Source organism: Polypterus senegalus, chromosome 2 (assembly GCF_016835505.1).
Source record: "Polypterus senegalus isolate Bchr_013 chromosome 2, ASM1683550v1, whole genome shotgun sequence".
NCBI lineage: Eukaryota > Metazoa > Chordata > Cladistia > Polypteriformes > Polypteridae > Polypterus > Polypterus senegalus.
Window position 1 is genome coordinate 5,763,180 of NC_053155.1, and position 22,268 is coordinate 5,785,447.

Consider the following 22,268-nt stretch of genomic DNA (forward strand, 5'->3'; position numbering starts at 1 on the left):
GCTCCAAAAGACAGAAACAGAGCATGTAGGAAACTCTGGAAATCGGTGTTATGTCTATACATAATATAATGTAATAGTTAAAAGGCTATTGCTGAAATAATTAAAATTTAAACCTAATTACAGAAAAATATACTGTAGTGTAATAAATAATAATAAAACAACAATAGGGCAACAGTTAAATTAACAAATGGCCAATAAAGGCTGCTCCTTTGCTGGAATGGGAATGGCCGACATCTCTAACAGATAAAGACAAGGCAGATTATCTTGAGAATTTACTACTAATGAGAATCAAGAAAAAGAAATTAGGCATTTAATAATAAAATTATTTACGAAACATAAAGAGGAAATTAAAAACTTTAAAGATGTCAGTCATTTTAAAATGAAAAAATTGATTAAATGTATTAAAGTAACTAAAAATCCATCCCCAGGCAAGGAGAGAATCTACAAAGAATTTTGAAAACATTTCAATGATAACGTTTTAGAACCATACATTGATTTACTCAACACAGTTTGTGAGTCTGGTAAATGACCTAAGTCCTGCAAACATGCAATGATAGTCCACTTTGGAGAGCAGAGGAAAGATTCATCTGAGGTTTACTTTGTCGTCAACTGGTAGTAAGGACAGGAACTCTGAAGAAGTGTTGGGGTGCACAAAAACAACAGTCGCTTGATGTCACACAGAAATGTATCTAGCTGTTGGCTAACACAAGAACACTTGTATCTAGCAGTCAGAGTTGTGAATCGGAGCTCCGTCTGGCAGGTTTCTCATCTCCAAAATGAGACGCCTCCTCCTGTTTTTGTATCTCCTGGACTGGAAGGGGCGGAGTGAATTGCTCTCATGGGGGTCTTCTCAGAGCTGACAAAGTGGTTAGAGACCACTCTAACCACTGGTGTCCTGAGGTGGTACTGTTTACCTTTGATGAGCCCTGAGGTGACCCTTTGACGTTCATGCATGACAACTTCTATGAGTCAACTATCATTTGTAAGGTGATGAAAAGAACGCAGGTGTCGAGGTTAGAAACTGTCACTGATCAGTCTGTTCAGTGGAACTGATGGCCATAACTGTGGTCTTAGTTTGAGAAGATGAGTTCAGACCTTATAAAGTGTCCATTTGTTCTGATTTAATAGCAGCTTTACTATTGATCGAAAATTAGGAAAGTAAGTGAAGATTTGACACAATTATGAAAATTCTGCATATGCTATGGGCTTTATACAATCATTTATTACAGTAGGGCAGTTTTGAGTTGACATGAAAAGGATCAAAGACATCAACACACAAGAGTTTTATTTGTTAATAAATTGTGAACTTTTAAAGGCAATGGCTAAGGGTACTGTTTTTAAGACAGTGGTGAGACCAGCAGTGATGTACGGAGCTGAGACTTGGGCAGTAAAGGGAGCAAAGCAGGAGAAGAAGTTGGATGTAGCAGAAACAAGAATTTTGAGATGAATTTGTGGAGTCAAAAAAGGGTCAAAATAAGAAATAAGACAATTAGAGTTACAACAAATGTGGGAGAAATGAGGAAGGAAAGGAGGTTGAAGTGGTATGGACACTTGATGAGGAGAGACAAGGAATACGTGGGCAAAAGAGAGGTGGACCTGACTCTCAATCGCCGTTCCAATTCATTCCAAGGCTTTTCAATAAGATTGAGGTCAGTGCTCTGTGCAGGCCACCCAAGTTCCCTCCATGTCTTTATGGATTTGGCTTTGTGCACAGGTGCAGGGTCTTCTCCATACTATTGTCATAAGGCATGGTCCATCACTCCATGTTTCTGTTCTGTCCAGGTGTCCAACACTTGTGATTGTTCATAGTGATCTTAGGCTCGGCCATGGAAATCCATTTCATGAAGCTCCTGAGCACACTTCTTGTGCTGATGTTTCTTCCACAGGTAGTTTCTTGTCAGTGATGTCACAGAGGACAGGTCATTTCAATGCATGATGTTCTTCGGCTCTCCATTTCCTCGTTCTGTGCTGTTGTTGATCCTCAATGTTTCCACTGCACAGTAATGGCACTTACAGCTGACCAGAGCAGATCTAGCAGAGCAGATTTCAAAATTTTACATGCTGATTTTTATCAAAGGTGGCATCCTCTGACAGTGCCACGTTTAAAGTCACTGAGCTCCTCAGTTTGTCAATTGAGACTGCATGACTGTGTGCTGATTTAATGGACCTGTGAACAATGAAACACCTCAACTCAGACCTTTGGGCCGGCCACACACTTCTGTCCATATGTAGTGTAGTGTAGTGTGTGTTTTCTTTAGTGAATGCAATGCACTTTTGTAAGTCAGTTACTTCTCTGCCATGTGAGCCAAACACCTCATAGTGGCAATGAGGTTTGAAAAAGCCTTCTTTGTTTTTAGGGTTTCTCTGTCTGTTTTATATTTAGGACGGCGAGCTTCTGTTTTCAGCCTGCAGCCTCCTACACCTCAGAGCAGAGACGCATTTCTGCAATGTGAGTTTTTGCTCTTTTTTTCTACATTAAATTCATAATCAGAATGGGAATGTTTAATATTGTAGTCTGTGCTGTAATGTTAAAAATGGATGAAGAACTGGGGACTTTCACGTATCTGTCTGTCTGTGTACTGTATTCATAAACGAAAAGTTCAAAGATCCATTACAAACACAGGACAGGTTTGCTGGCCCGACTGATTTCCAGACATCTGATGATAGATTTGTATGCTTTGTAGATTTGTACTCCATTCTGTTTCTGCATTGTTGTTACCCCATCATGTTTTGTGCTTTAGCTGCTTATCATTTTGTGTTTGATGGTAACTTTTAGCACTGCATTTGTAATGCTTCTTTAAGAATTTAACTAAATTTACACAAAGTCATCTTCACAGTTTCCATTCTTCTCTGTTTTTTTATTTTCAGGTCGTGAAGCTCCAATTGTTGCTCCACAGGCTCCTAAATCTCAAAGCAGAGAGAAGGTTTTACAATGTAAGTCTGTGCTTTGAATGTATGGATCATCAGAATAAAAATCATTTCTTCTTTTTGAATATGCCAGGCATGACTTATGATATGAAAGTGTAACCAGCAGAAAGTGCAGCCTGAGTGTTGTGTGACTGATGAGCTGAAAATGATGAATACATGATGAATGTTTCTGTTTCATTTAACAGAGAAAGCAGATCTTCACACATTATTGATGACCCATCGACTTTTCTGCTTCAGCTTCATGTCATTCTGTGTTTCATTTTAACTACACTTATTTTAATTAACTTTACACAATGCTGTCTTCACAGTTTCACTTCTTCTCTTTTCTTTTAATTTTCAGGTCGTGAAGCTCCAATTTTCCCCTTACAGCCTCCTGAACCTCAGAGGAGAGACGAGTTTTTACAATGTGAGTTTGTGCTTTGACTGAGTGGATCATCAGAATAGAAATCATCTCTCACTTAATATCTCATGGCAGGCTTAAGATATGAAACTGTAACAAGCAGAAGGTGCCATGTGAGTGTGGTGTCACTGGTGAGCTGAACGTGATGGGGTCCTGTGACTGATGCATTATGGGATAGAGAGGATCAGGCAGTAAATCACCAAAGCAGTCTGTAGGACTCAACTCTCTTGTGTCAAATTAACTCATGGGAACTAAAAAACAAGAAAAAGACAAATCAAATGTAATCCTGCCGACTACACCAAGTCCATCGGTCACACAAGTCCTTCCATTCTTCTTTGTCATTTCTCTTTTACTTATTTGTACTTCCTGCTGTTTTCTCTTTCTCTTTTCTAATCTCTCCTTTGCAGTGCTTTTCTCTTTGAGTCATTCCTTTATAATGATGATACTAATAATTTATTTATACAACACATTGCATGAAACGAATGTGCTTCTCACCAAAATATTACAATATCCACTACCATTAACATATACAATTGTGAAAAAGTAAGTACACCACATGACATGTTGTTTTTTCTTCTTTAATATATGTGAACATCTCAGGATGTGATCTTCATTTAAACAGTATTTTCACATAAAGATGATGTCTTTAACACTAGAATTACCAGAGCCTACAAAAAAAACTCGTAGATCCGACTCACCTTAAATCACTTCGCACCTCTCCATCAGCGTATTTTGTCCTGTAAATGTGTAAATAAACACAAGAAACCTACTATGACATCCCCCCACCACCACACAGTTTTCTCAGCTCAAGTCTGTTTACCTGTTTGTCAGTTGCTTAGAGTTGTATAGAGTGAGAAATCAAGCAAAATGACACCTTTTATAAATACTATATCGTTATTTGGAACATTTGCATTTCATGTGTGTTCCGTGTCTACAACAATCTATGTAAACACATCGTTAAAATAGAAACATTTTTCATGTTTTGGTAATAATTGACGAAATGTTGACATGAAACGTATAATGTGTGAAGGCTGAAGTCCAAACATCAAAGAAACACTTTCACGAAAGGTGCAAATATAACAGAACAAATGTGCTTCTATTCAAGAATATAACTGCAGAAAAAGAACCTGCATTAGGGTGCGACATCGACACACATTTCCTACAACCACTTCGGTGGCACAACGGTATCAACTGTTGACTGGTAATCAAGACTTCACCTGGTCGACCCCGGATGAGTCCGTTTTGAGAAGTGAGCTGCTCTTATTCTTATTATCTTAGAATAAAAACATACTTTTGATTTCAGTCTGTAACAGCCGCTGTAAATGTATTATACTTGTAAAGGTTAGCTTTGTTTTTTTTTTATATTCAGTTTTATTCTCTCAGTCGCGTTCATGATCCCACCACCCTCTCCCCATCTGACACTGCTGTTTTCACATTAAGATGCGCTATAACAGAGGTGAGCCCAGATGATGACGACGGTTATACATCGGAGAAAGAATGCACGTTGCACTTTTGCCATTGCAGTTCTTTGTATATGTACACGGGAAGCTCTGCAGTCTACTTGTGACTTTACGCTTTAGAAAAAGAGAGCGAGAAAGCTTCTGTTAAAGATCTTCTAAACAGTGGAATGGTTGATTTCCAATTATTTGGAGTATTTTAGGATTCCATTCCTTGACTCACAGGCATCTCTAGCCCTCAAAGAGCTCTCTTAATCTTGGTATTGTGATAACACACACTTCAAAAACAAAGAACAAACTGAAAGTAAATATCTGGACCTCAAATAAGACACAGTCAGAAGAGATCCTCTCTCGTGATGTTCTTATCATCTGCACCTAATTTGAGGTAAATGAGAGCTTAATGGTGAGTCACAACAGCTCTGTGTTCTCAGACAACAAACCAACGTGTGCAAAGAAACAACATGAAACATGGAGGGGGGCTGGAAGGATTACAAAAGATTAGCTCAAGGGACCCCATAATAAGTGAATGAGGACTTTGATACTTTCATATAGACCATTTGTATTTGGTTTTATTCTTAAAATTGTCAAGCAAAGTGTCTGCTCCATGGAGTAAAGAATGGTGGATACTGAGTACTTTTGTCAGTTTCAACTTATTTCACAACAAATTGTGATTTCTGTTTTAATAGTGAAAGATTATCGATAATTACAGCTGTATCTGTAATACCCACAGTAGATAGATGTGAAAGGAAATATATAATATATAGATATTAAAGTCACTATGTAATAGATAAAAGAAAGTATATGATAGATAAATATAACAGGCAGTACAGTATATAGTACTTAGATGACAAAGGCACATCTATCTATCTATCTATCATCTATCTATCTATCTATCTATCTATCTATCTATCTATCTATCTATCTATCTATCTATCTATCTATCTATCTATCTATCTATCTATCTATCTATCTATCTCTATCATCTATCTATCTATCTAACAGAGAAAAAATGACAAAGGCCCCATAATATAGACAGTTGTGAAATATACTTAGATAGATAGATATCCATCTATCCATTCCACTATATTCTAACTACAGGGTCACGGAGGTCTGCCAGAACCAATCCCAGGGCACAAGGCAGGAAACAAACCCCGGGCAGGGTGCCAGCTCACCACAGGGCACACACTAGGGACAATTTAGGATCACCAATGCACCTGAGCTGCATGTCTTTAGACTGTGGGAGGACACGGAGCACCTGGAGGAAACTCATGTAGACACAGGGAGAACATGCAAACTCCACGCAGGGAGGACCCGGGAAGCAAACCCAGGTCCCCTTACTGCGATGCAGCAGCGCTACCACTGCACCACCATGCCGACTCTATATTATAGATTGATAGATAGGCACTGTATGATAGATAGATACTGCAGTGGGCTGGCGCCGTGCCGGGGTTTGTTTCCTGCCTTGCGCCCTGTGTTAGCTGGGATTGGCTCCAGCAGACCCCATGATCCTGTAGTTAGGATATAGCGGATTGGATAATGGATGATAGATAGATAGATAGATAGATAGATAGATAGATAGATAGATAGATAGATAGATAGATCATCTGTGTTAAAACTAGAAATGCTGATTTGAAACTTTTCTTGAAATGATAGATTTGATGATGAAGTGTGACTAGATGAAGTGTGACTATGGGGTGATTTTAAGTAATCAGTTACACATTCATAATAACGATTTGTCCTTTTAATAAAGTCAGAGGTCAGTATGGTCAGCACATTAGAACTTTGACCTTGATGGTGACCTCATGGTGTTTATCGTCCCAGATGACTGAAACTCCTTCCAAATGTCCTACTTGCCAGCCTTTCACTTTGTTTTGTAATTTCATTTTAAATTCCCAGAGATTCTGTCCAATCAGATGAGTTCTTTACTATCGACAGCACATATTTGGGTCTTGTCACGCAGCTCCTGATTGGTTCTTGTTAATTGGCTGTGTTGTGCTCCGCCCCCAGTCCCATTACAGATATCCTCACTCATTTTCTTTTCTCTCATTTCAGACTTATGTCTACTCACCCTGGACATCAATACGGCAAACAGAGACCTCCGCCTGTATGAAGGGAATAAGAAGGTGACACGTGAGCGGACAGAGACCAGATATTTTAAATATCCTGACAGATTTGACTGGTGGGCCCAAGCTTTGTGCAGAGAGGCTCTGACTGGAACTCGGTGCTACTGGGAGATTCAGTGGAGTGGAGAAAACGTGGAGATAGGAGTCTCATATAAAGGAATGAGCAGGAAAGGAGATGGCGTGTATCGTTTTGGATTCAACGACAAGTCCTGGAGTTTGTTATGGTCTGACTCCCAGTACTCTGTTTATCATAATAGCCAGCAGACTGTAATCAGCGCCACCTACAGCCCCAGAATAGGTGTGTATCTGGACTGGCCTGCTGGCTCTCTGTCATTTTATAGCGTCTCACACACAATGACCCTCCTGCACAAGTTCAACACGTCCTTCACTGAGCCTCTCTATCCAGGGTTTGGACTTGGTTGGAACACCAGTGTAAAAATCTGCATCTGACTCCATGTGACCACTGACCAGTACCCTCCACTTGTAGTTTGGGGTCAAAAAGAATTTCATCATCACCTCTGTGACTGAATTTAGGGATGGGAGTGCAGGGCGAGTGCAGCTGTCAGGGTCTCCATTCTTATAGGGCTGTGGTTCCCTAAGTCTGTCCGGAGGACTCACTGTGGCTGCAGGTTGTTATTCCAGTCAAATTCACAAATAGTGATAATAATTGATCTCATTTATTTAAACAGTCTTTTTTTTTCCCTTCTCTTATTCTGCTTTTAGAAAAGCAAAGCCGTATGACATGTATAAGACATTTAGAAATATTTCTACTTTTGCTTTTAATGCTTCCCTCTCTTTTGTTGTTGTCCTATTGTTTTGTTATTTTTTGTGCAGTTTGCTCCCTTCATTGTATCCTAATAATGAAAATTAAAACAAACAGAACTGAGAGCCAGCTAAACAACACTGAATGATCAAAGGCAGACTCACTAATTAGTAGATAATAAATGAATCAATCAGAACACCTGGAAAAGCAGAATGAAAATGAGGCTCAAAGTTATATATATACATATATATATGGAGAGAAGGTCTGTGATACGGTTTGCATATTTGCAGCTGGAGAACAAAGGGAGAAAATGAATCACGTATCATAAAGTAGTTTTTATTGCTGAGCTTTCAACCCCTGCCAGGGTCTTCATCAGAGGATAATGCTTAGACTTACAACAATCAAAGGCAATATATAGCAAAAAATTACGGGTGGATTACTAAGTCAGGTGGGTTGGGTTATCTGTAAAGTCTTGTTTATTATGAATAAGTTCTTCTTAAGTTTGCATATGCTGGTTTATGTCCAAGTCTTGTTTATTATGAATATTTGATAACTTCAGCCAGTTTGCATATGCTGGATCTATGTCCAAGTGTCTGTTGATGTGTGCGTTCTCAGTGATCGTGAACAATCTGCGCACGGTCCTCTTTAATGCCAAAAACAAGAAATCAACAGCAGAAACATGAAACACAGTGTACAGCATTCCATGCAGTTCATGCTCAGCGGTATACATTTGACAAACTTCAAAAAGAATTGCAACAACATGTATACAGGAACACCACAACACCGTCAGAAGAAAGGACTCACGATCACTGATCTATACGCACACTAAATCAACAGCACATACATTTAACTGGGACACTGTACAAGTAAAATTTAAAGCCAGTACTAAAAGTGCCAGGAGCTGGCTGAATCTTGGTTATCAAATGAGAACGCCATCAACAGACACTTGGACATAAATCCAGCATATACAAACTTAAGAAGAACATATTCATAATAAACAGGACTTTACACCCAATACCCCCCCCCTCCGACCACACTGACTTAGATACCCTCCCACCCCTCCACGTAATTCATTGCTATATATTGCCTTTGATTCTTGTAAGTCTAAGCATTATCCTCTGATGAAGACCCCTGGCAGGGGTTGAAAGCTCAGGAATAAAAACTACTTTATGATACGTGATTCATTTCCTCCCTTTGTGGATCTCCAGCTGCATGTATCGTATATATGCACCCACCACAAGACAAACAACCTGGATTGGCACCCGAGTGCAGTGAAACCTCATCCCTACACTGCAGCAGTGGGAGGTTTTTTACGATGGCTGGAGTGCCAATCCTGCCTCCAACCCCCAAGTCCCCCCCACCCCCAAGTCTCCCGTAGACTGTGCATTAATATAGAAGCAAACATTTTAACATAACTAAGAAAATGCTTCTATCAGTTTAAAATAACCTAAATAACTAACATATGGGTTTACAGGTGGTCACCATAAAGTTCTCAGGTATTTAATTTATTTCCCTTTTGTTTAGGTTGTGAGATTTACATCTTCAAATACAAAACAAATATTAAATAATAGCACACTACAAAATAACAGAACAAGAAAGTTCAACTAAAACAAGTCTATTGTTGTGTCATCTCACATAAAAGACTGAAGATGGAGTTTGTGGCTCACAGGTGATCTTCAGTTAGGTGTCAGTGAACAGCAATGGCAGACTTTCAGCTCCTCAGCTCTTCTTATTTTATTTTGTGTTCCTCACGCTTGCCTGATCTGCACTAGGCTGTAACGATCATCAAAATATTTGTAGAATATTGTAAGTCTGTGGAACTATTGGTGGTCGTGTAGTAATAAAAAATTATGGGTATTGGGGAGCTAATATGAAGTAGATTTAATACAATGTGTAATGTGTACTCAGCAAAGACCTCAGTCAAGAGAACTTGTTAAAGTTTATTACTTTAAACCTGTCTCCATTTTTCTTCTTTATGGGCATAATATTTTGCATTCAGATATAACAATATTCATCTTGCAATAAGTTTAATTGTTTCAAAACGCCACCAGATTTTGACTTTTCTTGTGATGACATAACTATTACTGTCTATTTCTAGCACTATTTTCTGCAAGTTGTTGCCATCAAAAACATTCAATGGCTATCCACTAGATGGCAGCACTATAGTAGGTAACTGAAATGCGTCAGCAACGCTAACCAGCAAGATGGCTGTGTCTGTTAATGGATGTATACTGAGATGTGAGTTCTCTTGTATGTCACGCTTTGACAGGCTCAATGACTTACGAGTTAACATCCAGAACATGTAAACATCCAAAAGTCAGTCAATGTGTGACTAAAATTAGATTGGAAAATAGAAAACGGATCAATCAGTCCCATGTATGACTTGCTGATTCTGGTCAGTACATTGGAGCCATTTGCTTAGCACTTAGTCCTCACAGCTCCTTCCTCCTTTGGTCAAATCCCAGCCTGCACTCCGACTGTATATGGAGTTTACATGTCTTATCGGCGTCCATGTTGGTTTTCTGCTGGTATACCAGTTTTCATCTCAGCTCCCAAATATGTGCAGGCTGAGTTAATGGACGACTCTGAATTGCGTGAGTGGACCTGTGATGGACTGGCGTCCCCTCCAGTTTGGGCTCCTTCTTTGCACCACAAAACGGAAAGTAATAAGTGGATAAGAAAATGAATGAATGGATGGGCTTGCTAAGATCAAACAGCAGGCAAAACAGCACCCTAATTATAAAGGATGATAACAAAATGGATAAATAAGAAAATGTAAATAATACTGTATGTTGCAAATTGTTAAAGATTACAAGAGAGTTCAAACCAGAAGAGTGTTTCTGTGCTTTGCATTAAAAATTTAGTTAAATGATATAAATGTAAATAGTTGTGCCATTTAGTCATAAATGTGTCACTTGCCTATTTTAGCTTTAATATTTTTGTGCTGGGTTGGGCACACAGCACTGTTGTTAGGGATGCCTCCCAAGATGCACTGTGTGCCTTTTCAAGCCTGTGTGCTATAACACCATAACAGCACTCAATGTGGTGTCCGAGATTACGGATTAAATCCTCGGACATACACAGTCTTGTACTCGGAGTGCTTAAAGCTTTCTGCTTAGTGACTCATGACATCTCATTCCTCTGCCTGGTTTACGGTTTTAGGATCTCGTTTCTGGAGAATTCATTTCTTTTGGTTAATATCTTCTGATAATTTTTGGTCCTGGTTTTGTTCTTTGGTTTGTGACAACCACGTTTCAGAATTTTACACTTTGACTCTTGTCATAGCATCATGAAAACATGTGCACGTCTTCTGGTCTGTTTAACTTGACCATTGCAGTTGATCACTAGCTCCATTAACAGAGGAAAACTGAGAAAGAGCAACTGGAACTAAACAAGCAGGTCATTGGAAGTACACGACAGTCTAGTCGAGTCACGTTGGACACTCGCAACTTGCATAACAACTTTCAACATCCAAACATGAATGAATTTAGGTTTAGGTTTAGGTTTAGTTTATTTATATAGCACATTTACAACAGCCACACGACTGACCAAAGTGCTGTACATTTAGAAACAACAACATTAAATAGAAATATGCGATTTAGCCAAAAGAAGCACAGCAGAAACACATAAAAATAATTTGTATAAATATATCTATACATATACATATATCTACACTTACACACATCTAGGAAGGCAAAATAAGGCCTAGTAAGCCAGAGAAAACAGATGTGTTTTTAAAATAGATTTAAAAATAGTCAGACTAGGAGCCATTCGGATTTCAATAGGCAGATCATTCCAAAGACGAGGCCCAATTACCGAGAAAGCACGGTCACCTCTACACGAGCCTGGAGTGTGGAATTAAAAGAAGGTTCTGATCACAGGAGCTCAAACTTCTCAGGGGGGTATATTGGTGAAGCAATTCAGATAAATAGATGGGTGCTTGTTGGTGTAGTGTTTTAAAAACAAATAATAAGATTTTAAAATGTATTCTAAATTGAACAGGCAACCAATGAAGGGACTTCAGAAGCGGAGTCACATGATCCATTTTTTTCTTTTTTAAAAGAAATTTAGCAGCTGCGTTCTGGACCAATTGAAGACGGGCAATTTGGGATTTGGAGATGCCATAATAAAGAGAGTTGCAATAGTCGAGGCGAGATGTAATAAAAGCATGTATGGCCATCTCCAGGGTCTTGTCAGTGAGATAAGGTTTAATTTTTGCAAGCGTCGCGAAGCTGATAAAAGCTCGATCCGATCACAGCAGAGACTTGTTTGTCAAGTTTTAATGAGTCATCTAACAGGACACCCAGATTCCGAACCTATGAAGACCTGAAAGCTGATAAAGGTCCCAGGTCAAATTCCGGGGCCTTCATATGTTTAGAAGGGCCAAAGACTATCACCTCAGTCTTCTCTTCATTTAAGGATAAGAAGTTTTGGGATAGCCAAGATTTAACTTCATCTAAACAAGACAACAAGGCATTCATAGCCAGTGGATCATTTTTCTTAAAAGGTAAATAAATTTGTGTGTCATCAGCATAAAGGTGAAATGATACCCCATGTTTTCTAAAAATAGAGCCTAGAGGTAGCATATACAGAGAAAATAAAGTGGGAGACAACACAGAGACTTGAGGAAGACCACAGGAGAGAGAGGACGTTGAGGAGGAGAAGTCTCCTAGCCTAACCATGTATTTTCTATCAGATAAAAATGACTGAAACCATTTTAAAACTGTGCCAGAAAGACCCACCCAGGACTCTAGTCTATTCAGTAATATCGAATGATTGATAGTGTCGAAAGCAGCTGATAAATCTAATAGAACAAGGACCACAGAATCCCCCGTATCAGTGGCTAAAAAGATGTCATTTAACACTCTCAAGAGGGCTGATTCGGTACTGTGGGCCGCCTTGAAACCAGATTGAAAATGCTCAAACAAATTGTTTAAAGCAAGAAAAGATTGAAGTTGGAAAAACACAATCTTTTCCAAAACCTTAGAAAGAAACGGTAGGACCGAGACCGAATTTGTGTTGTTAAGGAGAGCAGTGGCAGGTAAACCAAGCAAACAGTCAAATACAGAGCAACATTAACAGGAGGGACTCAAGGTGATTTTTCTGAGGTGAAACTGTTCCATCTAGTGGCCACTCTTCATATTACAAAAATAGTTAAACTCAGAAGTGAAGTCATAAAGACCTACGAGTTTAAGTTTATTCCAGTCGTGACAAATTAGCCAGGAAAAAACATATTCCTGATATAATTTGATCAGATGCAGCACAATAAATGTTATATATATTCCACACTCTGATACTCTTAGTTGTACGGTAGGCACTGACACTCATGAGGAGTTTTTTTAACACTAGAATTACCAGAGACAACGAAAAAACTTGTAATTCTGGCCCATCTTAAATCCCTTCACACCTCTCCTTCAGCCTCTTTTGTCTTCTAAATGTGTCGATAAGCCCAAGCAGCTAGCAGCCTTATACCAATAAACCCCACCCAACCCCAGAATTGTAATAACTTGATGCGCTTTGTGTCTAAACAATCTATGTAAACAAATCGTAAAACTCCAAAATGTACACATGAACTATATAATATGTAAAGGCTGATGGCCAAATATCAAATAAATACTTCCATAAAAAGGGCAACTACAATACAATAGCTTCTGTGGTGTAGTGGTTAGAGCTGTCGACTTAGAATAGAAAGGTTGTGAGTTCGAAACCAGCTCCCATGCAAATTTACTGTTTTGAGTAGTGACCTGCTCTTATTTTTACTATTATACAATAAAAACATACATTTCATTTGTGTCTGTAACAGCCAGTGTAAATTTATAGGACCTATAAAAGTTAGCCTTTTTTTACTCTTATTTTCTCAGTCACGATCACGATATGACATCCAATGCCACCCCCCACCACAGTTCTGACGCTGTTACTTTTATCTAAAACTGGGAATAACTGTAGATGTCAGTGGTGTTTTGAGACAATGGAACTGGAATTTCTCCGACAAGCTGACACACAAACGCTGGTGAATCTGCCTTCTTCGTATCTCACCGTCACTTGAATTTTTATTTTTTTATTTTTGTAAGGGAGCAGTTTTCGAACTCACGACCTTTGGATTGTAAATTGACAGCTGTAACAGCTGTAACACGGAAGCTGTCTTATTGTAGTTGCCCTTTTTACGGAAGTGTTTATTTGATATTTGGCCATCAGCCTTTACATATTATATAGTTCATGTGTACATTTTGTCATTTATTACTAAAACATGAATAACATTTGTTTACATAGATTGTTTAGACACAAAACGCACATCAAGTTATTACAATTCTGAGTAGCTCACTCCCAGATAATAAATCAAGGCAGGAACTGGGAGAACTTCTTGGCCGTTCTGAGGCGATTGGGGGGGTGGTATAAGGCTGCTTGCTGCTTGGGCTTATCGACACATTTAGAAGACAAAAGAGGCTGACGGAGAGGTGTGAAGGGATTTAAGGTAGGCCAGAATTACAAGTTTTTTCATTGGCTCTGTTAATTCTACTGTTAATTGACATAAAAGAGATTCATAAGAACTGAAGGCAGGAACAGACAACGGCAAGACTTTTCATTTCTAACGCTACATTAACGCAAGACCTCCAACTCGGCTAGAGCCATGGGGTTGAGAGATGTAAACAAACCCCAGGGGAGGGAATTCGTTAGGTTGGGAAAGGTCATGGGGTTGTTGCTGTTTCCTGCAGAGGCATTAGCTCTCTTGGAAATGTGTTCTTTTAATATTGTGGCTTATTAAATAATTAAAAAATATCATAATATACCAGAAAAGGCGATATCCCTCCCATAGTGATTACGGCGTACAAGAATCACATGAGACAAAATATCTTTTAGCTTACATTTACTAACGTTTTACACGGTTACAGACGGGAGGCATATGGACAGACTTTTATCCAGGTGGGAATCTGGATCAACACAGTCAGCCATTTTCTCTGTCCCTACGCTGGGAGGTTTTTCAACACCTTTGTGTCGATACAGCCTCTAAGGGTCTGGCCACTGTCCAGACCTTTTATATGGTTCTTGCTTCATTTGCTGGTCTTCTCTGTCTCCAAACAAGGGCTGAATTCCTCTCCCACAAAATACAGAAATATCATAGTGCTTACATGCCGATTCTCATTCTCCCAGTAAGGAAAGAAGATTTGTGCTGATAGAGGACAGAAATACCCTAACCTGTGTTTAAGCTGACTATACAAGCCTCCAGTTGTCTCTGGCTATCTAATCCAATGCTTGGCTAGCAATTCTAACTGCTGAGCCCTGTGTGCCACAGTTAACATGCACATGTGAATAAAACTCATAACAGTATTGTCCAGATATAGTGACATAAAGAAACATGTAGTATAACAGTTGCCATGTCTCTGTTTGACAGAAAAATTCCAGTGAGGAGATCGTGGATGAGAGGCCCCTTACTCATGAGTGAGTGGATGTTCAGCAGACTGAAGTTAACAACGGCGTTATTGCATTTAGCAATGGTGTTAGGTGAGTGGGCTATGCTGGCTAACACACTGTGGTCAGCCACTCTGCCTAAATTATGTGGAGGACGTCGAGGACTGGACCATGTGGGGTTTATTATTTTCGGACTCTCAGCTTGGATACTCGGGCAGGACCCATGGTGGATGTATCTCCGACGGGGGAGGAATACGATGTCTGGGTGGAGATGTAGAACAGTCAGCGGAGGCTCGGACAGGTGAAAGCAGAGTCGGAGTAGCTCGGCAGCTGAGTACTGAAGCAGGCCCATCGCAGGTTGGATAGCGAGCGACAGGAGGGACCAAAACAAACACAAACCAAATAAATATCCTACCGGTCCACAGGTTAAGCAAAGACGCAGACAACTCAGATGTCCGGAGAACAAAGCCAGATAAGTCTCAAGACAAGGATAGGCCCCCACACTGAACATGAAGCAAAATGACACACAGGGAACACAAAATACCTACAAAAGTCCAAAGCTTAAATGGAGGATGAGTAATGGTAGTGAACCTGGTTCAGTTGTAAAAGTGTCCTACGGTGACTATATACAGACAATGACAATGGCTTGCTCCTCTCCCAAATGACACAAAACAGTCTCACTGTTCTTGATCCTTTGTGTCTCTGTGTGATCTGGAACCCCGGGGTTTTTCCGTTGTATTGGTGAAATTGTCCAGTCTGACTTAAAAAGCAGCAAGCAGGAGAATGTGGTGGCGATTCAAATCGTTGTTCTTTTCTTGGCTTTGTGATGAGTTGTCGGTGTGGAAACAAAACAGGTCTCATCTCTCCTTCCCTCCTTATCTTTAAATAGTACTGACCCAGATTCAAATGATGAGTTTGACAGGACAAACTATTATGAGGGGCCACGGTTCCACGGCATTATCCTTCCCCCTTTGTTTGCAGGGGACAATATTTACACAGACACACAAAGATCATGTAAACAGGACAACAATAAGAAAAGATGCGACTCAGCACAATACAATTTAAGACGATGTTAATCATGTAGCACTGCTATATCAGCAATACTTGATCTCTTGTCTCACTTGCTTTGCTTTATTTGATGACATCTCAAAGGCATTCAGGTACACAGATGACAATTGCTTTTCACTTCTACCCGTTTCAGGTGGCATATAAAACTTGTGGTAAGGGGACCAACAAATTTGTCCACATTTGTACATAAATATGCTTGAAAGTGTTCATGTTATGGTTTATGAAGTCCTAACATTTTATAAGTATATGAAAAAATATGAAGAGAATGATTGCTATAAAAGTGAAACAAAATGAAACAAGAAGCAACAGGTGAAAACGCAAACAAAGATGATGGAAACAAAAGTGAACAATGCATACGGTAAAGACATCGGTAGAAAAAAACAAAGATGAAGATCTGAGTGTGTGGAGCACAAAAATCCCAGGAGACTTTTTTCAAATAACTCAACCTTGGGTGACCAAAACTAAGTGCTGTGTGGATGAAATGAGCTCATGGACAGAGTAGCTGGGGTCACTTTGTGTGATAGGGTGGGGAACAAGACAACACACAAGGAGCCTGCTGAGGTGATCAGGGCATTGACAGCTCTGCTGCTGTGTCACTCCCACAGAAGGCTCATCAAGCTTGGCATATTGAGTGACGTCTGTGATCAGACCTTGGAGGAAGTTCATCTCTTTAGGGCACTTAGGAATTCCACAAATGATGATGGAGTGCAGGTATCTGGATTGTTTACATGGACATGTGGCCAATGGGACCCTCTTTAGGACATGTAGGTGAATGAGTGGCCAAACATGGGAGGATGTAAGGGTAGAAATGTAAGTGTAAATATAACAGACAAAAGTTGAGGGTCCATAATTAAAAATGACAAATGCCATTAAGCTAACAGCAACATGAAGTGGATGATGAGGCAGTTAGAAGTAAGCAAGAAATGTGGAACACGAGCAATAGCACTGGCAAAAAACTTGGGAAACATTCAAACCAAATACTAAACTGAAAGGCCTGAGACACATGAGTTAAAATGAGGACAAGAAACAGGAATTATAAGAGGCTTCAGCGGCAGAATGTCAAGAACCTTTTCAAGTGAGCCATCAAACAAAAGTGGAAAAGACCCAGGTGTCCACAAAACAATGGAGATGTACAGTGAGAGGCAAGTGTGGGTCGATTATACACACATATAGTTTTACATCAGTTGTAAAGTTATTTTAAAACGTTTAGGCAACAAGTACTTGGTTTTGTGCACATCATTTTAACTTCAGGGTTATTGACTGTTATTGCCTATCATAGCTGTAGTATTATAACAAAAATAAGGCAAAATAGTCAAGAAAAATGGAGAGTTATCAATCAGCACAGCAGCCTGTCTTTAGGCTGTGGGAGAAAACAACTTAAACTGGGAAAATGTCCCAGAAATCTGAGTGACTGAGAATTCTACACTTCTTAGGTCTTAATCAGATGTGAGGAAACATCGCTGAGCAGAACAGCACCTGGATGGTCCATTAAAATAAATAAAGAAGGTTTTAAGGTTTACCTCAGTGGCCCCAAGCCAAGTGTGAGGGTTTGACATGTCGGCTCTGGAAATCAGGGTTGTTATAAATTGGTTGGCTTCTTTATTGTGTACTAAGGCGAGGTTTCCTCCAACATTGTAACAATGTAACTGAAGAAAGAAAAAGGTTAGAAATATTTATGAGGCGTTGAACGTTCTCAGTTTGGTTGGTGAAACAAATGGGTTTTATCAAAATGAGACCACGCGAGATAAAAGAAATATAAAAAATTGGCAAATATGGATATGGTGAGGGTTTTAGAAATAAACTTGATCCATTAGGCTTAAACATCAAGACAGAGGTAAAGAATTTAGGGTTAATTATTGACTCAGACCTAAATTTTAAATCACATATTAATCAGATTACTAGGACAGCATTTTTTCACTTCAGGAATATAGTAAAAGTTAGATCTCTTATAACTTTGCATGTCGCTGTAAAATTAGTTCACACTTTTCTTTTCAGTCGACTGTAACTCACTCCTCTCAGGACCACATAAAAAACACATCATTCGACTACAACTGGTACAGAATGCAGCTGTTAGAATCTTAACTAAGGTTTTAATGTCACTACCTTCGCCATTTAGAATTGACTTTAAATTGCTGCTTATGGTTTACAATGCTTTAAATAATCTGCTCCATCTTATATTTCAATATGCCTGTCACCTTAAACTGCAAATCGTAACCTTAGATCTTCAAATGAGAGTCTGCTTAGAATTCCAAGAGCTAAACTTAAAAGAAGTGGTGAGGTGGCCTTCTGCTGTTAGGCACCTAAAATCTGGAATAGTTGACCAACAGAAATTCACCAGGCTAATATGTTGGGGCACTTTAAAAAACTTTACTTTATACTTTACCTTGGCTATCTACATAGCTACATTTTAGCATGTTAAACTATTTGTGCATTGAATTATTATTTTATCAAGGCCCCACAATCCATACTAACCCCTACTATTCTCTGCTGTTCTTTTTCCGGTTTTCTGTTGTGGTGATCTGCACCACCACCACCTGATCAGGGCACCAAGCAGTCCCTCCTTTAATGGATTGAAAGCCAGAGGTCCACATGACCATCATCATCAAGTTCTTTCACATCAAGCCTGAAAGCCATGAGGACTGATTGAGATCATTTATATTAAGTAGAATGCCCAGTGAGGGCTGGGTGGTCTCTTGGCCTTTGAGCCCCTGCAGATTTTGTGTTTTTCTCCAGTCTATCTTCTCTATCCTTTTGGCCATGTGACTTTACTTTATTCTTTGTTACTTAGTGTTGTCTAATTTGATTTTTATTTCACAGAAACCTTTCTTTCTTTCTTCATCTTGTAAATCACAATGAGCTACACCATTTGTATGAAAGTGGTCTTTATAAATAAATGTTGTTGTTTTTATAGCAGCAGCTGCTTCAGTAGATCTTCTCGAGCGTCTCACAAGACCCTCAGCACACGACCTGGTTTTAGTGACTTCTTTTCTTCCGTGATTTGTGCTCAAAATACACAGCACTATCTTTCTGCTGTAAAGCCATCCTTTCACTGTCCTGGCGTCCACACAGACGACGTACTTTGACAGGCCAGTGAACACCTTTCTTTATCCAAAACTCTATAGACTGTTTTTTCTTTGTCCACAGGTTTATTGAAACTAAAAGGGAGAATAAAGATACAAAGCACTAAGTGACTTTAAATTAAACAACAAACATGTCATTCAAATGTAAATTACTGTGCCATTATACACAAATAAACCTCTAAAGGAGTAACTTCTGTCTGCTAATATGTACTAAAGGAAAGATAACTTTAAAGTAAAGTAATACATGTGGACGATGATATCACGAATATGAAGATGTCGGCAGATGACAAAGGACTGTGACTGGTGAGCTTCCATGCACAGGAACAGCAGCCTTCCAGAATCGAAACTAACTTCCTGATTACGTCACATGACAGGAAGCAAGGGGATGATAGGGAAAATACCAGATATGCACACCAGATGGAGCTAAACTGCAAATCGTAATAAAATTAACATCTTTAACAAGTTGTAACAGAACACATGGCCATGGCCACCAAGACCTCACTTCTTCTGGCCAGGACGGTATATATTCGAGAGCTCCTGGAAGATGGCATCTCAGTCTGAGGATCACAGTCCTGCATGATGGAACTCCCTGACCCAGAGAGAAAGCAGATGTATTAGAGAAACCACAGTGGCTGCAAAGGCATTTGGCATATCATTGAGGCCTTACAGTGCAGTCATGAAGGATGAACCACAAAGCTAAGATCTGGACCTGGAACACCATTTGCACTTTTAGTTCAGTGTAAGAGGACATTTGAGAGACCAGGACAGCTCAACACAGTGATGTTCACCTGCCCACATATAATGGATGGATTAACGTACAGAAGCGCAGCATTAAAAACCAATGCTGTGCCACCAGACAACAAAGCATTCAAGACCCCTGCTGATGTGGCATGGCCACCTTTCACATGATCACAATGAAAATGAAGTCCACTCGACCATTTTGAAGAGCTAATGCATGGTTTCAAGATGTTGTCGACTGAGACTTTGAGGGGAGAGCCGTGTATCGGTGCTGACAAGTTACATCAGTCTGGAGATGAGTCTACATCACCATGAACAGACATTCCTTCATGTAAATGAGCAGCTTCAGAGCCTGCAGTGGAGTAGCCAACAAAAATGACAAGCCTGCCAATTGAATTCTCCTTAGTGAGACAACAGTGAGGGGTTCTCTTAAGGACAGCTACCTAAAAGAGCCTCGTAAAAGACTCCATATTGGCACTCGACTCAGGCACTATAACATGTTTCAGGACTGTCCTTAGGCCGTACTAAGAAAACATTTTTTTTTGTCTGTCACAGAGTTTTAGAATCACCATTACTCCTAATTACTTACAGGCCTGTTTGGAGTAGAATTCCTTGTGTAGGGGAAAAACTGCTATGATATTTTACACCACACTACTCACTCGTCATTTTATCTGATTCAGCATGAAAAATCCCAATCTACCCATAATAGAAAAGTGGGAATAGGAGGCCCAGTTCTACCTAAAATTATAAGTAATCAAAATAACCATCTGAGGAACTGCTAAAAGCTTCTTTAGAATTTATGAAAATGTATTCACGTTGTCCTTACATAAGACTGTCGAGTGTCTGTTAGCCCTTTGGATGCTTCAGTATCTTCAAGTGACGACTGCATGTTGGGTTATCTGACTTACTGAACAGCTCTCCACACATCATGGAGATGGTGTTAAAGATGAATTTTAAATGAGATATCGGATTACTATTGTATGGTGAATTGCACAGAATCACAATATTCTTAAAAAATTAAAGAGGATATCAAAAGAATATAAACAACAGACAAAGCCTTCAACACCTGTAAATGTGAGCAGATGGTAAGTCGCCTGTCCCTGAACCTGCTGCCAGTGCTGATGGTCCTGTACCATCTAACAGAGCTGAGGTGAGAGAGCGGTGACTGTGCACAATGGCTGATGTCTACAATACAACTGTGTGCCTTCCTCTTATGTCCTGAACAACAGGCAGCTGTGATTGTCAATATTTTGTACCCTCTTCACTATGCTCTGTAGTGCCCACTGGCTCTGGGCTGAACAGGTGCCATACCAGGATGATAAGCAGCTACAGAGGATGGAGTACACTGGGCACCTTTACAAGCTGCTGGTCATAAATGGAGAAATCCAAGGAAATGAAAGGAGTTAATGAGCCATCTTGATTATGGTCAGGATGTGCAGAGCCCACTTCAGGTCATTCCAAGACATTTCAATCTGCCAGATCTCTTTGTGGCGTCCCTTTCAACATACTGTCATCATTAATATGGATGTTGTGTTGGAATGTCATTCCTTCTTGTTTTAGCGCCTGCTGCATGTGCTCTTCTTACAATAAATGAGTGCACTAGCACTTTGGCCAGGATCTGATGCACTGAAACCTGAGTGCCAGTGTTGCTATTAATTAAATCCCCCGTTATTCCCTCTTTCTGAGTGTTAGTTTAGATGTGCCCTGTTAGGACTCCTCATCCTTGTCTACCACCTCAGCCTTGGCCTTCATTCCCATGGATGGTGTGCAGTTTTTACCTTGGGCTAACATGTGACCATTGCTCACCTATCACTACCTCTACTGGTGTTTATGATCTCTGTGATGGACACCTGGGCGAGCTCCTCCAGTTTACTATTATAACACATATTCTACATTCTCTCCACAGTTGCATTTTACACAGTCAGGTCCGCTCATCCTCACTGATCTGCTTCTTTTTACCTCCGCCAAATGTCTGACTGATTAATGGCTGACAGAGTCACCTAATTACCACATTTGTCACATCTCTACTATTAAGAAGTGACATTCTGTTACATGGCACACAATCCCCATGACTTGCTGTTTGTTTGGTGACCATTTTGTATCCTGTAGTCTGATTATTATCCTTCACTGTGCCATCCTTGTTTATCTCCCACTGACTTTAAATGATTTGCTCATCTTTACTGACATCTCAATTGTCTGCTCAGTTGTTGCTGTTTTCACAGAACTCAATTTGCTCGTTGCTAGTGATTTGTACTGAATGAGGTCCACTTGTATGCCACATCAGCAGCATTTGAATCTTGCTGA

At 39.7% G+C, this 22,268-nt stretch overlaps 1 protein-coding gene across 1 annotated transcript; it reads left to right on the forward strand.

The window, feature by feature from the left end:
* The first annotated feature begins 2,310 nt into the window (after window positions 1–2,310).
* Window positions 2,311–7,724, forward strand: LOC120521744 (tripartite motif-containing protein 16-like). The gene is made up of 4 exons (XM_039743138.1): window positions 2,311–2,449; window positions 2,869–2,934; window positions 3,269–3,334; window positions 6,838–7,724. The coding sequence occupies exons 1-4, from the start codon at window positions 2,326–2,328 to the stop codon at window positions 7,356–7,358; spliced, it is 777 nt and encodes a 258-aa protein (XP_039599072.1). The 5' UTR covers window positions 2,311–2,325; the 3' UTR covers window positions 7,359–7,724.
* Window positions 7,725–22,268: the final 14,544 nt, after the last annotated feature.

Bases quoted from the DNA above. Each gene is read 5' to 3' on its own strand.
- LOC120521744 (XM_039743138.1), top strand. From the start codon at position 2,326: ATGAGGTTTGAAAAAGCCTTCTTTGTTTTTAGGGTTTCTCTGTCTGTT. The intron at 2,450-2,868 runs GTGAGTTTTTGC...TTTTATTTTCAG, and splicing joins CAGAGACGCATTTCTGCAAT to GTCGTGAAGCTCCAATTGTT. The intron at 2,935-3,268 runs GTAAGTCTGTGC...TTTAATTTTCAG, and splicing joins CAGAGAGAAGGTTTTACAAT to GTCGTGAAGCTCCAATTTTC.